This window comes from Symphodus melops (assembly GCF_947650265.1).
Source record: "Symphodus melops genome assembly, chromosome: 20".
In the NCBI taxonomy this organism is placed as follows: domain Eukaryota; kingdom Metazoa; phylum Chordata; class Actinopteri; order Labriformes; family Labridae; genus Symphodus; species Symphodus melops.
The window spans coordinates 3,226,116-3,243,018 of record NC_136710.1 but is presented as its reverse complement, the minus strand read 5'-3'; the positions used below and the strand labels follow the sequence as shown (position 1 = coordinate 3,243,018).

Genomic DNA, 16,903 nt, shown 5'->3' with positions numbered 1-16,903 from the left:
AAGGCAAGATAAGCGTTCGAAGACCCCTCTCTCACACAGTGAGGAGAGAAAGAGGCCCCGAGAAAAGGCAAACATGAAAACTTATACATTTCCATCACACTACACAGAGCACTCCCCCATCACGCCACATAGAGCCACTGCCCACCTGGCAGGGCAACATCTATCCCCTCGTGTGAGAAAAGAGACTACATGACTATTTACCATCTCCCAAGGCTGAGAAGGAGATGGAGTCCAGTGAGGAAGAGTCTGGGTGACTCTTCCCACATGTACAGAGTGTGAGAAACAGAATAAAGGGAACAAAATGATGGGAAACAAAACACCCAATATGCTGTGCATGTAGTACTCTAAGATATTTCACATACATTTTATATGACAGATTCTATGAGACATTCGTGGTACAAATGGAGTAAAATCTTCCATGACGTTCCTTAGCCTTGTTAAGATTTGTAACCATATATCAGTGATCAGTTTTTGAAAGAAACAAATGATCGGGAAGAATCTGTAGTTTTCGTTTGCGATATGAAAATATGAGCAATATTTACAGTTTGTTGCGCTGACGTTTTCTTGGCTCTTCTTTTTGGCTTCTCCGTTTTCTTTCCCATAAAACTACCGCACACCTGCGTGCAAGGCTTTTCGTTTTAAATGAAAAAAAAAAAGCTTGAATGCTTCAGAGAAAAACATCAAAAGGAAGTAAACACCTCAATCTACGGTCAATTAAAGGAGGCGCGTTACGGTTGCATAACATGCTAGTGGTTAGAAGACAATTTACCAGAGAGATACTGTGACTAAGCCGATTATCACGTCATTAACTTTCTTATGTAATAAAGGCCTTCTGAAGAAATGATGATTTATGCGCTTTAGGAAAACTTGGTCGACAGACTACAACTACTCAAGACAAACAAGCAGAGACAAAGACAACTACCATAGAGAACAGGTGTGAAACTCCAGTCCTGGAGGACCAGCTTCCTCAGACTTTTAGACGTCTCCCTGCTCGGACGCAGCTGAATCCAATGAGTGACTCGTTATCAGGCTTCTGCAGAGCTGGATGACAACACATTGGTTTAAAGCAGGTGTGTTAGAGCAAGGACCTCAATCTACGGTCAATCAAAGGAGATGTGTTACGGTTGCATAACATGCTAGTGGTTAGAAGCCAATTTACCAGAGAGATACTGTGACTAAGCCGATTATCACGTCGTTAACTTTCTTATGTAATAAAGGCCTTCTGAAGAAATGATGATTTATGCGCTTTAGAAAAACTTGGTTGACTAAAACGCACGTATTTATTTCTGTACACCCAAGGGCGTAACTTTGGGTGTAACATGGGGGGGAGGGGGTTCTAAGAGGAAACCACACAAACCAAACATCAGGTCAGTGTTCTCTGTGTTTACATGCACAATTTAGTTACCTGGTCATCTGTGCCTCCTTCACTGCCTTTCCTTGTTCTCTCTCTCCCCGTCTATGGTCACCTGATCCTCCGTCGCCTGCACCTCCTCCTCTCTCTCCTTCCTCAAATGCTGCACCTCCTCTGTCACCTCCTCCTCTATCTCCTTCCTCAAATGCTGCACCTCCTCTGTCACCTCCTCCTCTCTCTCCTTCCTCAAATGCTGCACCTCCTCTGTCACCTCCTCCTCTCTCTCCTTCCTCAAATGCTGCACCTCCTCTGTCACCTCCTCCTCTCTCTCCTTCCTCAAATGCTGCACCAAAGGGGAAAGAGGCTAGTTATGTCTGTATTATCAAACTGAGACAATCACACGGTGTTCCATCAGAACAACATCACTCAGATTAACAATGAGTAAAAAACAGATATACAAGTTATTTTTAATCATACAAACTAACTTCACCATCAACAACTGCAATTGAATAAAAGAAAATAGCCTCTGAGCTGGCGAGCAGCCTCTTGGCTAGGCTAGCACATGGTCATACGGTCTATGTGAAATCCAGAGCAAAAGCTAAACTTTTTTTTATTTATTTTTTTACGTAGGCCGACTCGAGTCACATTCTGGACTGAAATGATACGGAGGGGAGGAGAGGAAACAAACGATCGGAAATAATCTGGAGTTTGTGGCCAAAGACAAACATATTAGCACTATTAGGATTTTGTTTTGCTAATGTTTTCACGTCTCTTCTTTTTTGACTTAAAAAAAAAAAAAAACTACCACACACCTGCTTGCAAGGCTCCTCGGTTTAGATTAAAGTAAATAGCTTTAATACTTTCATAAAAAAAAAAAAAATCAAAAGGACGTACGTGCATCTATGTACAGGTTTATTGAAGGTGTTAAAAAATGTGTTACGTAAGCTTCTTCAGTACCCTTCGTTACATAAGATGCTAGTGGTTAGAAAACCATTTTTTATCACGTATAACTAAGGTCTTTTGAAGAAATTGTGATTCATATGCTTCAGAACCTGTTAACTAAACAAGTATTTTTGCAAGTATGTGTTTTCCTTTGTCTTTACATATCAGACGCGCCTTCTTATAGTAACAAAACACAAGTTAAACATTGATCCGCTTTATCTCAATACTCTAGCCAAGAACAACAAGTCTCAGCCAAGAGCAATATGTCTGTCACATCGCCTATGAAGTGAAGCTCAATGTGATGATAGATGACAGCTGCTCTTGGCTGACAGACGGGTTGCTCTAGTTTTCAAAGATCTGGGAAAGAGAAACCTAGAGCGAAGTGCAAAAATTAAAGACATTTCATTTAATTGAATCCCTCTATTTGTATCGACAAGTGAAGATAGATTTATTTCTACTCTGCTCACAACTTAAGACGTTGTATGTTGCATATTTTTTTCAATTCCACACAGTAATCCAAGTTAGAGAAAGGACCCTGCATTGTGAGCCGCACTGAAAGGCCTCATTGTGTTTTTAAGTGCCGACCTCAGCATAGAGATTCTCACAGGAACAGATCGCACATATTTAGCAGGTATATCAACCATATTTTACGTTTCGCAGGTCATTTATGGGCATCTGATTCAAATTCCTTTCTGAGAACAACCTCTGAGAGTTTTATTTATTTTTTTGCTATAGTTTTGGCTCCAGAAAACCCAAAACGGCAAAAGGCCAAATTGAAGGCTTCAACAAGGCAGTAAACTATCCAATTGGTCCCATCATAATAGCGTCATCCATTATTTGTTCAGTCAATGATCTTATCCGACAGGGCCATGAAGATTAGCCGTTCTGTCAGTCAGCCGAGCATTGGATCAGTAAACACGTAACACAAACACGTCAAAGACATTGCTTTATCGAGGCTTTGCTATTTGTGTCACGGAGTAGCAGGCAGAGTACAGGGGAGGAGGACCCGAATGTGGTAAACAAAAAATTTAACAAAAAGCAAACTCAAAATTGAAACGCAAAAACACAAAACTAAAACTTACTCAATACTAAATCCAGAAAGGCAGGGAACAAACGACAGATTACAACTAGTCAAGACAGACAAGCAGAGACAAAGACAATGAACCGACAGGGGACTGAGGAAAAACACAGAGACTAAATAGACATGGGGTAATCAGACACAGGTGAGACTAATCAGACAGGTGAGGAACATCAGGGTCATCACAAAGAGCGGGAAACAAGGAACTGCAAGACCAGAACGACTGAGGACCAGTACAAAGTAAAACCTGACACTAAAAAGACCAGAACTAAAATAAGATATTACAAAATAAAACAGGAAACACTTAAAACAAGACGAGGAAACATTAAACGAAGAACCTGAAAACACAAGTAACAGGAAAACAAGCCTACAGACAACATAGAAGGATACAGGGAAACACAGTAAGGACTAAAGTAAACCTCACATACACAGGACACGAGGGAAAGAATGAAAACTAAAACAACATTAAATACAGAAACAAAACCAAACCATGACATTTTGTTTTTTATGGCTTGTTAGACATCCATAGAGCCTTTCAGAAACATGCCAAGGCTTTTTCGGTCGGGTACAATCATGTCGACCTGAACCAACACCTGTTGGTTTTGGGCCTCCAAAATGACTGTGTGACAGAGAAGCCATCACTTCTACACAGTGCGTTTCCTTAATTTGCGGGGATATCGTAAGCTCAGTGTAAGGTCACATATGATTCACTTCAGTAGGTGTCTTACAAAATCAGTCCTTAAGTTTTCATTTTAAGCGAGAATATTGGAGAGAAAGAAACTTGAAGCGTGGGGAAGGAGCCTCAGGTCGGACTCAGACTGTAGCCTCCATACATGGGGAGTGTGCACTAACAACTCGGCTGCTGGCGCACCAAAATAAAATGACCCGATGACAAAGGTTAAGATTTCACCTTGGATACATGACTGTTGATACCAAAGCTTGAGACTATTATTCATATAGATATTGTGATATTTATGTCTGGACCGGTCACTGTCGTCATTGCCCACTCTGGAGACTCGCTAGCTAGCATGGCCATATTGGCAGCATATTTATAGTGCTGTATGTCGATGCTTTGAACTTTTACAGCTCCTGTACAACACAAACTCTTTCTTCAGCGATGCCAGTCCAGACTCTTTTCCTGGCGAGTCTGGATGCATTTGATGCATCCCAGTTCAGAGTCTCACGAGGCCTTTTCTGTTTCAAACGCTTGTCCAAATGGAGCCTACTTTTGTCCTAATTTATCACAACCTGCGTGTCAGTCTGCAGCCTTCAGTATCACCCAGAGATATAAAAAATAGGAGGTGCACTCTTATACTTTATGAAGCCCTTCTTAAGATGTTTTGAACAAACTTATATAACCTTGATTACTTGCCAAGAGTGGTGAATCATGGGAACCAAAATAAAACTCACAATAGACTTTGGAATGTGAAAACCTCAACATGATTTTTGTTGAGGGCTTCACAAGTGATGCTTTGTCTTCGAATGCTTTGTCACACTGACTACACAAAGCTCATAATGCATTTTTTATGTGTTCAATCTGCAAAACTGGTTTCTGTCTAAACACGTACAAAGACTTGTTCACATACTGTCGACTTAGATAGATAGATAGATAGATACTTTATTGATCCCGAGGGAAATTCAAGTTCCAAGCTGTCAATCTTTCACAAACATATTTTCTTGTACATTACTAACAATGTATTTTTACATTTGAACGATTTTGTAAATGCTGCTCTGCAGAATAGCTAACTACAAATGTTTTCTTTGTGATCTGTCTGTCTGTCTGTCTGTCTGTCTGTCTGTCTGTCTGTCTGTCTGTCTGTCTGTCTGTCTGTCTGTCTGTCTGTCTGTCTGTCTACACACAGACACACTCAGGCCTTCGACTTCGGGCAGAGAAGGAGTGAATGCTGCGTCACAGCTGCAGATCAAATGGCTCGTGTAATCGTGAATAAAAAGGCACCGTTTAGTGTTTGTGTGAATTCAATGCAGCTTCAGATGAATGATTCATGTTTGTCATGTAAACTACGGCTCACCTCAAAACAGCCGAGTACTCAATGACTCATTGGTCAGAGCCCCAGTCGACTGCCACTCTCGTAGTCGAGCACACAAGGATTGTTCCCTTACAGCACAGGTGTCAAACTCCAGTCCTGGAGGGCCGGCTTCCTCAGACTTTTAGATGTCTCCCTGCTCTAACACACCTGCTTTAAACCAATGTGTTGTCATCAAGCTCTGCTGAAGCCTGATAACGAGTCACTCATTGGATTCAGCTGCGTCCAAGCAGGGAGACGTCTAACAGTCTGAGGAAGCCGGCCCTCCAGGACTGGAGTTTGACACCTGTGATCTAATGTGTTTGGATTCAATCTTTTATTGGATTTAAATCGTGGAGACTCATTGTTGGTGGATTATTGTGACCAGAAGAGTAAATCTTCAAATGGTTAAATTAAAAGACACTGTTTGTTTGTCACAGGTCTGACCGGGACGTCAGTGTGTCTGCTGTATTGAACATGTGTAAAATGGTTATAAGGTCTCATAAATGCAGACTTAATTAGTAAGATAAATGACATCCTGTCACAATTAATTGTTATTCCAAGATTAGAAGACAAATGCGCATTTGTTTAAATTCAAATGAGAATGTGGATAAATGAGCTTCAGACTGTAAGTGGACTTCAGGCTGATTAATCAGGCTCGACTGTTTAAACCACAGGTGTCAAACTCCAGTCCTCGAGGGCCGGCTTCCTCAGACTCTTAGATGTCTCCCTGCTTTAACACACCTGCTTTAAACCAGTGTGTTGTCATCTAACAGTCTGAGGAAGCCGGCCCTCCAGGACTGGGGACAGAGGCCTATAATGCAAACAGTGACCTCTGCTGTTTGACGCTGACATGTTCCTGAAGGTTCGGTTTATAGTGCCCCCTTGTGGTCGCTCATATTACAACCTTTTTTTTTGTTTCTTCAGAAAACAGAGCAACTACATTGTCAGATTCTGCAAGTATGAACACAGAGTACAATTCAAATTAAAACACGAGATAAACTTGTGTTTTTTTTTATTATTGAGATACAAATCTTATTTTATTTAGATCTAAATGTTTTACAATGTTTGTACATTACATCTCAGCTTTCATCCTCAGAAAAATACAACTCTAGCTTCCCTCTTTTCTTCACAAATGTCAGCATGAAAATAAACAGCTTAGTGCACTGATAATAAAAAACAAAAAAAATCACAAAGTAATATAACATGTGACACCCTGGCTCGAAAGCAGTCATGTGCATGAATAAATGTGGGAATTAAATAGACCCAAGCTGCCATCTTGATAGATACTTCTTTTTTTTATATTCAAGGTTTTAACTATAGATGATTGTAAAGCATCAAACATCCCTTCAAATGTGTTTCTGATTACCAACATTTATCAGATACAAATTTATTTTAACTCCGAACATTACCCGAGTCAAAGACAAAATATCCCAAAACACTTAGAATACAAACATGTGATTCAGGATTAATGGATCAACATCATATCATTTAGTTCCACGCTTTGTAAGATGGCTTTAATGTACTTCATACTACAACAGGACCTTTAGAAAATCCCATTACAGTCCTGTCAAACGTTCTCTTTACTTATCTTTCTGGTATGCTCTCAAGTTTTTCTTCACATTTCTACGACCTTCATCGGTTATCCTCCTTCCCTTCTCGTTGCAGCATCTGCATTGTGGAGTCGCTGAACGCCCTCCTCTACCCGTTTCTAAACGCTCTTGTTTCCTGATGAAGTTGGGGAACTCTCTCTGTGTAGCAGGCAGTATGTTTGGGGATTTGTAAAACACAACCATGAACAAAGGCTCATCTATTTGGGTCAGTTGCATGTGTACTGAAAATCCTACTTTAAATGTTAAGTGTAGATTTTTAATATTGGTGCATCCAGTTCAAACTCTCTCATAGAGCTCAACACTTTATGGAATTTGCCTGAAGTCTCCACTTCAGAATACAACTTCATCACCCGGAGACGCGACCTCAACCGGACAGATCACCAGCGGCGCTGTGTTCTTCCCGTTGTCATGGAGACATGGGTTTAAATAGGGATACATAGGCTCAGTGAAGGAGCAGCCGCTGTACGTGTAAATGTGAGTGTTTGATTCGGCGTCGTAGAAGGACACGGACCCGGCCTCGTAGTCCAGAAACACGCCCACTTTATTGGGGGTGTCCTGGAGATTGAGGGTGACGGAGGGACCGGCGCAGGCACTCAGACTGCCGCCTTTCCGTCGGCAGATCGCCCAGTATCCGTTGTCAGGACGCACTATGATGGCCCCCTTCCTGTTAATGGACTCCCTCGCCACGCCGAGATCCCAGTCGGTTTTGTCACTAACCTGCAACACAACAATCGAGGACACAAAATTAGACAAACGAGCAGATGAACGATGCTACATCGGCTACTGTTTGCTTTCTTTTTCCTCTCTTCATTTTTATTTTTCACTATATTTAGAATCTCACATCCCAAGCCAACCAGGACCAGAAATGAAAAGAGGAGCACCTGGGCCCAACGCTCCCAGTCATTATAAGAGCTGCCACCTTCATCTGCTCAGAGAGACTTTCTGCATGGCCAAGATTTGGTTACTTCCTTTTCCATCCGACACGTTTACACACCCCCTAACCTGGTGACTCTACTGACATCGACTGCTCGTTTCTTCTGCAAATGAATTTTTATTTTTGTAAACAAACCTGCTTAATTAGCTGTTATTTAAGCGTGTCTCTCGATTTTATTTGCCATGGCCTTTGAGTCAGAGAATATACTATTTGTTTGAATTTGTGTCTCTAAAGGTAAAATTGGCCTAATAAATTATAAGTATAGAAATGTATGATGAATATACACCCTAAGTTGTTAAATGGTTGTATCTCAAACATTAAGTCACCAAAGTCAAATATGTTTCTGCATAACAAGTAAATAAAGTAACGGTAGGTAAGAATAGTCTTCCTTATCCAATAACAAGAGACAGGAAGAAAAATGGGATTGCAATGTTTTAATCCAGTCCCTGGTGAAATGTGTTGTCTACCTTTATTGTTAATAAAGCGGAGCAGGATATGATGGCCACAAGGGGGCGATATAAGTCTTTGAGTTATATCAGATGCAACACATCTGCAGCTGAGACCAATGATCACGTTCAAATTTAAACAAATCAAATCAACCAAAAAAACAAACAAACATTTATTTTCAATATATAGTTAATAATAGTTGAAATCAATAAAATAAAAGCACATTAAAAGAAGAATTTGCTTCACAGCTAAATTCAAAGCGAGACAAGACTTGACAGCTTTATGAGACTTTTTTAACGTTCATCAGCGCCTTCAAGTTCAGACCCTGTTTTTTTTTTATGGAAGGTGAAGGAAAGTCGTTGGAAAGTAGTTGGAGGGGTGACGATTCCTACCTGGATAACCCAGTAGTTTCTTCCATGGGTGAAGCTTTGTTTCCCAAGAACGGAGACGCAGGAGTCAAACCTGCGGGAGTCGTCGGGGAGACTGAGTTTCTGGGTGCCGTGGCTCACCTGCGGGACGTCGTAATCATCAGTCAAAAACAAAACTTAACTGCGTCTAACCACACCGATGGTAGAGGTTGCTATGTAAAGTGGCCATCAGAAGTAAAATCCATAAAATCTGTTCATATGCAAATGACACCATCTGATATTTTTAGACATTTTTGTCCTTACATGAGTCATTTTTATTGAACAAGGCTGCAGTATATAATATCTGCTGGTATGCAGATGACTCCAACTTATTTTTTACCAACATGAACCCTCGAGATAGTAAGAGATATGACATGTCGGGTCGTACATAGTCCAGTCAGGAATTGAAGAGTTACCTTTTTTCCATCTGGGGACAGAACGAGCCAGCCAGCAGCAGTCGCAGGATCCAGAGTCACGTCCACTGGAGAGGAGAAGAGAGAAATGTAAATAAGTTACATTTTAGATTGACTTCATCTCTATGTGAAGTACATATTCATGTTCATTCCGTACCTGCATATAGATTCAGTTGGATAGCATCTACAAGGGGAGAGAAGAAACACATGTTGTCAGTTGGTTGTTTGATTTTATGGACAACCTGCTGCAGCAAAACTGCCCATATCTCACAGACAAACATCTATACATTTCAAATAACTCAGTTTTCTGTCTTCTCGAGATCTTAACTTATGTATCTTATGTCAGGATGAAAATCTTTTTCCAAAAGGCAACATTATGGAGGGATACAGTTTGGTTCACTTCGGTCACTGCCTTAAAACACACACGGTGTATCGACATAGCTCGTTCCTTGTCGGACTTGCACCACATGTATAGTCCAGCTTCCTCCTTCGACTCTCTCTCTCTCTCTCTCTCTCTCTCTCTCTCTCTCTCTCTCTCTCTCTCTCTCTCTCTCTCTCTCCAGTCAGCTTAACCTGTCACAATCTTCTTCTGTCTCTCAGCCTGAGCTGTTGCATCAAGAAGTACAAAGATAGAATACTGTGCGCACTTCTCTACCGCCATCTAGTGGACGTACAAGGTTTAAGATGTAAGGTATAAAAACAGTTTCCTCACTGAACTGATCTCGACAGTAAACCTCCTCTAAACACCAACTTTTATACGTGTGTGTGTGTGTGTGTGTGTGTGTGTGTGTGTCTGAACCGGATAAATGTTGTTCTCATTCTTTGTTCTAAAGAAGCTCAACACATTCTGTTGTAGATATGAATTGAAAATGAAGCACTCTGTTCTTAACAGAGTTGACTGACCATCTGCTGATAGTTTCATCTCCAGTTCGTTGCAGGCTTTCACCAGGTTGGAGAAAGCTGTCCGAACAATCCCAAGGTAGGTTTCTGGGAGCACTCTGACCTTGGACCAGTCCCTCGTGTCCATCGGGCCACTCAGAGACGAGAAACTCTAAATGAAAACATGTGGGCGACATTATTATTAAACGTCACGCGGTACATGCATCGATTGGATTCGTCTTCATTCGATCGACTTCGCCCAAAGTCATCCTGACTTTCTCACCTGGATGAGATGAAGGGGTTCCGCCGTGTGCTCCAGTTGCTGCAGCTCGTCGCGTTTCATCTGCAGCTCGTTGATCTCCGACTCGAGCTCTTTGAGGAAGCCCTGCGCTGACTGCTCAGACGCTTCCTGCTTCTGCTCGATGTGCTTAGAGAGCAAATCCTGGTTGGTCTCTATGGCGCTTATCACCATCGTGGCAACCTGAACACTTTTCTGTATCTCTCTGTCTTTATTCAGCTGCAGATGTAAAGTAAGCAACATTTAAAAAATAAATAAAATAAAACAACTCAACTCAATATATTATAGCTTGAGGATCAAATGACAACACTGACCTTGCCCAGGTCCACTGAAGCCTTGATCTCGTCATACTTGTTGAGCCGGGCGTGGATTGCTTGTTCCAAATCTTTGTTGATTTTTGTCATGCGAGACTGAAAAGAATGGACCCAAATTCATCATCAGAAAAAAACTGTTTGGATTAGCAAAAAAAAAAAGGCAACGTGCATATCAAAAAAAAAAAAAAAAAAAAGAAACCCTCTTTTCCTCACCCTGATCTTCCGTGTCTCCTTCTCCATCGGAACGATGTCGTGGTGTTTGTGTTCCCTCTCTGTGCATTTCGAACAAACGGGTACTTGATCGCTCTCACAGAACATCTCCAGGAGCATGTTGTGATTTTTGCAGAGGTGACTGTTGACGAAGGTGCCGGGATCGGCCAGCGTGTGCTTCATCAGCACCTGATCAAAGCGATGAGGAGTCAGGTGTTCTGCACAGTAAGACTTCCTGCAGAAAAGGCACGACTTCTCCGCCATTGTTTTGTTGTCCTCGCAGATGTCGCAGGGGACTTCTTCAATGGAGATTTGTTTCGGGATTCTCTTTTTTGGAGCCACCTTGTACATCGGCCCCTTCAAAGATCTTTTGAGAAAATAAGGATTGTGTTAATTTTACGTGACCAACAAAGAGGGGTGTTTTATTGTTTAAAAAATTTGAACAAAAACGTAAATATTTAATGACCTTTTGAACCCTAAAGTGATTTCTTTCAACACGAGGTTGATCCTGAGATCTGGCCGTTTTTTGAAGACCATTCTGCAGAGCGGACACTCCGTCCTCGGTCTGGAATCCCAGGAGCGTTTGATGCATGCCAGGCAGAAGTTATGGCCGCAAGGGATGGAGACGGGGTTTTTGAAGAGGTCCAGACAGATGCTGCATCGAAACGGCTCCTCGGACAGCATGAGCGCCATGTTCCTGGTCAAAGAATAGAACTGTGTTACTTGTGAAATCAAAGCTAAAGTGTCCAAAGAGTAAAAAAAAAAAATTGGCATATTCACTAGTGATTTTATACATGAAAAATAATTTCAATACAGATTAAACAACTACAGAATGTCACTATACGCAGATGATGTTTACTTTACGTGTCTAATACGTGAAACGACAAATAGGTCAAACTAATTAGCGCCTTGGTTAATTAGTGTTCTTGGTTTGCCAACTTAGCTTTCAAACTGTTAGATTGGATTGCAAAATACAGACAACAAAGTCAGCGACCATAATCAGTATCAAGCCTGGTAGGGATTGGCTGCTTGGGCTTTCTTGCACCATGTGCTGTTGTTTACGGCAAGAAGTAGAACAAACACCGAGCTACACGAGTCTTTCCCAACTCTCCAAGCAGCCGGTTTGAAAACACATTTTCTGAAACTTGGAGCAGGCAAACGACGGAGACGATGACGTTTTCTCATAATTGAAGGGTTTCTAATACGCTATGTGCAGATATAATCAACCCGATTCAAAAATTGGTCAGAGACCCACTTTGGGTGCCAACCCACCAGTTGAGAACCAATCCTTTAAAATGGCTGTTTTTCTTCATTATCATTGGTAGATCATTTGTGCACTTTTCATACAAGCTTGTTTTTTTGTATGTAAATGCCAGCATGATGACAACCAACTTAACATATCAAGGTGAAGGTGTGATCATTTAAGTTGACACGACTCCAACTCTGCTTGATTTGTAGAGATATCATATAACATTGACGTGAGTGGAAGGAATGTCACCACACAAGTGAAATCCGTCAATCAATTCAGATTCTAATCATGGGACATTTTTTTGGAACGATAATCCGTGAAGTAGGAAGACTGTAAAGTAAGAGTGATATAATGGTGCAGTCAGAGCTGAGGTATAAACTCAGCTCAAACCATGATCTTTTCTCAAACATTAAATAGGAGTTTGGACGCCCAAACCTGACAAAACTCAACAATGTTTGACATGTTTCAGACATATGCTAGCATACAGGTTAGGTACGTTTGCAAAAACATTCAAGTCAAGTTGCTGAACGGATCATGATTTGGGAGTAGTAACGTGTGTTTTTCCCCCTCCCTTGTAAGAGGACTTTAAACTAGTCAAAATTATTGGATTATTTGTGTCACAAACTACAGTGAGACCAAGTAGCACAACTCGGAACATGTTACCCAGTGCCTTTTATGATACAACTGTTTATTATCCATCTCAAAACTATAAAAGAAAATATAAAAGTAAAGCATCACAAGTCAGATTATCTTGATGCAGAAACTAGAAATAGCCTAACGCATGCCGTCTAGTCTCTACAAATATAAATTCTCTTACCTGTGTGGGCTAACAGATGGAGACTCCTTAACAGATGTGCGGCAGCTGCTGTGTGATCCTGGGTGAATAAAAACGTTGACCTTAAATACTTCCGAGCTCAAGATTTGTCAAAGACTCGAACAAGTTGATCTTGTTTTTCCTCTTTGCCTTCACCAAAACCTTTTGCGTGTTTTTCCCTGAAGGCGTTCCCCTTTAGTTCCAATAGAGTAATTATTACCTGCACTGTCTTTGGCTTGAACATGGGTAATACCAAGAAGAAGTTCAATGACTCACAACACTTGCAGAATGATACGCAGTAAAATGAACACATTAAGTGGATTCAGATTCTCACCTTTTGCTGTATCTAAACGTACCTTTTTTTTTTTTTAGAATGGTATCTGGCATTACAGATCACACACTGACATTTAAACCCTCAATCGTGACTCAAACTAACCACAACTTCACTTCTGCATCAAGAGAAGAAAGTCTAATTAGAAAAGTAAACACTAATTAACTAGCACTCACTTACACCTGGAAACAATCATTAAAACTGAGTAACTAATTTGTGTGTCTGGATGACTACATGTACTTCCTGGTTGAGGTCCTGGTCACCAGGAATGTGTCCTTAAATTTACAAGCAGGTAACCTGAGTCATCTCTCTTATTGTTTTTTCTCAAGTCCCAATTGCAAGCCGATGTCTGCGTCCCAGAAACTTCTACTTTCGTTGGCAACAAATCGACAATGTTCTAATTTCATTTCATTTCATTTCATTTATTTATTTGAACAGGGGCAGTGTACAATATACATTAACCTCAAAAGGGAGAGATGCATTGTACTAGGTTGTAGCACTTGTGCTAATTTCCACCTGCAGTCCCTGGGCAGGCTTTTGTTAACGTACAAAGTATGTACACTCCAAAGCATTACATTGCATTTAAAACTATCACATACACACTAAAAACATACTGGATAAAAAGAGGTACTATAACTTTCACATACACACTAATTACATCGTGGGAACTGTTGTCGCCTTATGTGATTGGACAACTGTTCGTTTTGCTACAATTTCTGTAGACAATTACTGGCTTACATAAGTGTATTCCTATTGTTTGAGTATAGCATCAACAAGGTGCTATATAAGGTTAGGTCATCGCAACTAGATTGGATGGTGGAACTTGCTAACCGGCTAAGCGATCTTCTGTTGTGTAACATTGTTGATTTGATCCACCGCTTGTATTCTGGAGAAAGTAAACTCTTCGTAAACGCTCCCTTTTGTTTTTCAGACATAATGTATCCAAGTGTAATTCACATCAGCACATACGGCGACAGTACGGCAGCTTTCAGTAGCAGCTCACACTCTCTTATGCAGAGGTAACGTCTGGTGTTTCTACGGCAACGATCAACATGTCCCGTCTGTCATGGCGGCCGCCTCAAGAAATCTACAGATTTCGTCAAGGCTTTTGATAACGACGGGAAATATTTGAGGTCATAAAAGAAAGGCTACCGAATGAAAAATATAAAACCTTTTTTATTAATTTAGATATTTTATGTATTATTTTTTAATTTGTAAACGTAACTTGCAGTGGAGCATAACTCAAGGAACAACTTAAAGGAACAAAAGCGGTTTTAAAGCAACGCAAGTAAATTGAGGATAAAGTTTTCAAAGAATAGTAAAAGATAACGCAAAATGAAGAAGAAGAAAATAAAATTGTAAAGACGTTAAGAGAAGACAATTAGAAGACAATACATAAAGCAAGTCTATAAAAGTGATTTCTATTCAAGTGACTGAATCTGTGAGTGTAATAGTATCTATGAAACATAACGTGCTGTGCAACAGCTTTTGCAGTCTTTATGATAATTAAGCTGCTTATGTTATTGTCTTGGCCCATTCATGGCAGGAATTCAATTAACCACTCCTGTTGTTTTTGTATGCCTGCAATTACTTCCAGACATCCTGCACCTCCCTCTCTTTACTCTCATTTATCTATTCTAGTTTTTGTTCAGACCATTCATGACCAAGTATGTGCTGCTTTCAGCATCAAGTAGGTTGCCTCAAAGGGTGGAGCGAAATTCAAGGTCGAGACGATGTTTAACATCAAGTACTGGTTGATTTCTATAGAAAATAATCCAAATATGAAGGATCAAATGTTGTTAAAAAAAAGTGTTGTTGATTTGAGAACGCTGGCTGTGAAGATCGCAAACACGCCCTCGGTTTAGTTTCTCTACGAACACTCAGTGCTCAAAAAAACATGACAGGTATAAATCTGTCAACTGTAGACGTGACGCTGATCAAATTCAAGGTTCATGATTTATCGTTTTATTTGTTGCTGGTGGCGCAATGGTTTGTGCGTGCGTCCCATATGCATGTCGGCTATTAGTCGCCAATGCGGGCGGCCTGGGTTAAAATCCAGCCTGTAGGTCCTTTCCCGCATGTCGATACTTTCCCCCTGATTCCCATCTCTATCCATCCTGTCTCTCTGATAAAGGCAGAATCTGTGTATTTTTATTCTATGTGTGTCAAGCTCAGTTATTTGTTTTGGCACTAACTGAATACAGATTTGACAGTCTAATTAGCAAATAAACATGTTGACAGTGGGGCTTTATGTAAGTGGGTGGAGTACACGTCATCATTGAACTTTAATGTGAAGGCTCACGTTGTTCCAGCCTGTGGCCTGTTGCACCAGCTACGTATGAAGGTCTGCTTTAAGTTCTGATGTCCACACTAATCCATTGGTTAGGCAACGCTTGTCAACATGCAAGGCAGGCAACTGTTTGGGGCCCCTGACCAGTATGGGGGCCACATATGGAGCCAGTATGGGGGCCACGAATGGAGCCAGTATGGGGGCTACGTATGGAGCCAGTATGGGGCCACGTAGGGAGCCAGTATGGGGGCCATGTATGGAGCCAGTATGGGGGCCACGTATGGAGCCAGTATGGGGGCCACATATGGAGCCTGTATGGGGCTATGTATGGAGCCAGCATGGGGCCAGTATGGGGGCCACATATGGAGCCAGTATGGGGGCCACGTATGGAGCCTGTATGGAGCCAGTATGGGGCTACGTATGGAGCCAGTATGGGGGCCACGTATGGAGCCTGTATGGAGCCAGTATGGGGCTACGTATGGAGCCAGTATGGGGGCCACATATGGAGCCTGTATGAGAGCCAGTATGGAGCCAGTATGGGGGCCACGTATGGAGCCAGTATGGGGGCCACATATGGAGCCTGTATGAGAGCCAGTATGGAGCCAGTATGGGGGTTCATCACTATAATGTCTGCCAGATGCTTACTCTTCCTCTTTCTTTCTTCTTCTCGTCTCTCCTATTGATGGATAATTTTTCGTTGTTGACATTCATTGTCAAACTCTGGTTTTCACAGCAATATTGCATGCAACGCTAGGAAAGGCCAACAAAAGTGAATGCTGTCAGATGGGGATCCCTCAGGGAGGTTTCCTACTGTCACTGCAAAATTTGCACATTTTGGTCCACTGCTTTGGTTTCAGTCTCCAAGCAGCCTCACCTGTTTACAAGTGTTCAAGTTATCATACATACAATCAGATAAATAAGAGACTGGCTCTGTCCACTGTCATAGACACAAACTAGGAAGCTGACTGGAGGTTAAGAGACACAGTGAAGTCCCAGAGCTCATAAATGACGTTACTTAAGTCAGACAGACGAGTAAGATAACAACAAAGTCCAACAAAGATACTCTGAACCAAAGGAGTCAAATAAGATGCTGAAGATAGCTGGGACGTATGGAAACCCAACACATACAAGTGATGAGATGATGAATCTTTTAAAAGGATCACAAAGAATGGGAAAGGAGATTACAATTATTTAACACTAATAGGTAGTGTGCACTTCTCGAGTGCTTTAAATTGAGCTGAAAACCTCAACAGGCAGATCAGAGATGTGAACAGCACAACAGCTTTCTGAACATCAAGTGTATCTTTAA

General features: G+C 41.3%; 1 protein-coding gene across 1 annotated transcript; it reads right to left on the bottom strand.

Moving 5' to 3' along the window:
- Positions 1-6,477: 6,477 nt before the first annotated feature.
- Positions 6,478-13,023, bottom strand: LOC306841634 (E3 ubiquitin-protein ligase TRIM21-like). The gene is made up of 10 exons (XM_079371581.1): positions 12,977-13,023; positions 11,377-11,607; positions 10,914-11,277; positions 10,701-10,796; positions 10,372-10,605; positions 10,113-10,260; positions 9,367-9,393; positions 9,213-9,277; positions 8,782-8,898; positions 6,478-7,725 (listed from the first exon to the last, which is right to left on the bottom strand). The coding sequence occupies exons 2-10, from the start codon at positions 11,601-11,603 to the stop codon at positions 7,339-7,341; spliced, it is 1,665 nt and encodes a 554-aa protein (XP_079227707.1). The 5' UTR covers positions 11,604-11,607; positions 12,977-13,023; the 3' UTR covers positions 6,478-7,338.
- Positions 13,024-16,903: the final 3,880 nt, after the last annotated feature.

Bases quoted from the DNA above. Each gene is read 5' to 3' on its own strand.
- LOC306841634 (XM_079371581.1), bottom strand. From the start codon at position 11,603: ATGGCGCTCATGCTGTCCGAGGAGCCGTTTCGATGCAGCATCTGTCTG. The intron at 10,797-10,913 runs GTGAGGAAAAGA...CATTCTTTTCAG, and splicing joins AGGAGACACGGAAGATCAGG to TCTCGCATGACAAAAATCAA. The intron at 10,261-10,371 runs GTGAGAAAGTCA...GTTTTCATTTAG, and splicing joins AACCCCTTCATCTCATCCAG to AGTTTCTCGTCTCTGAGTGG.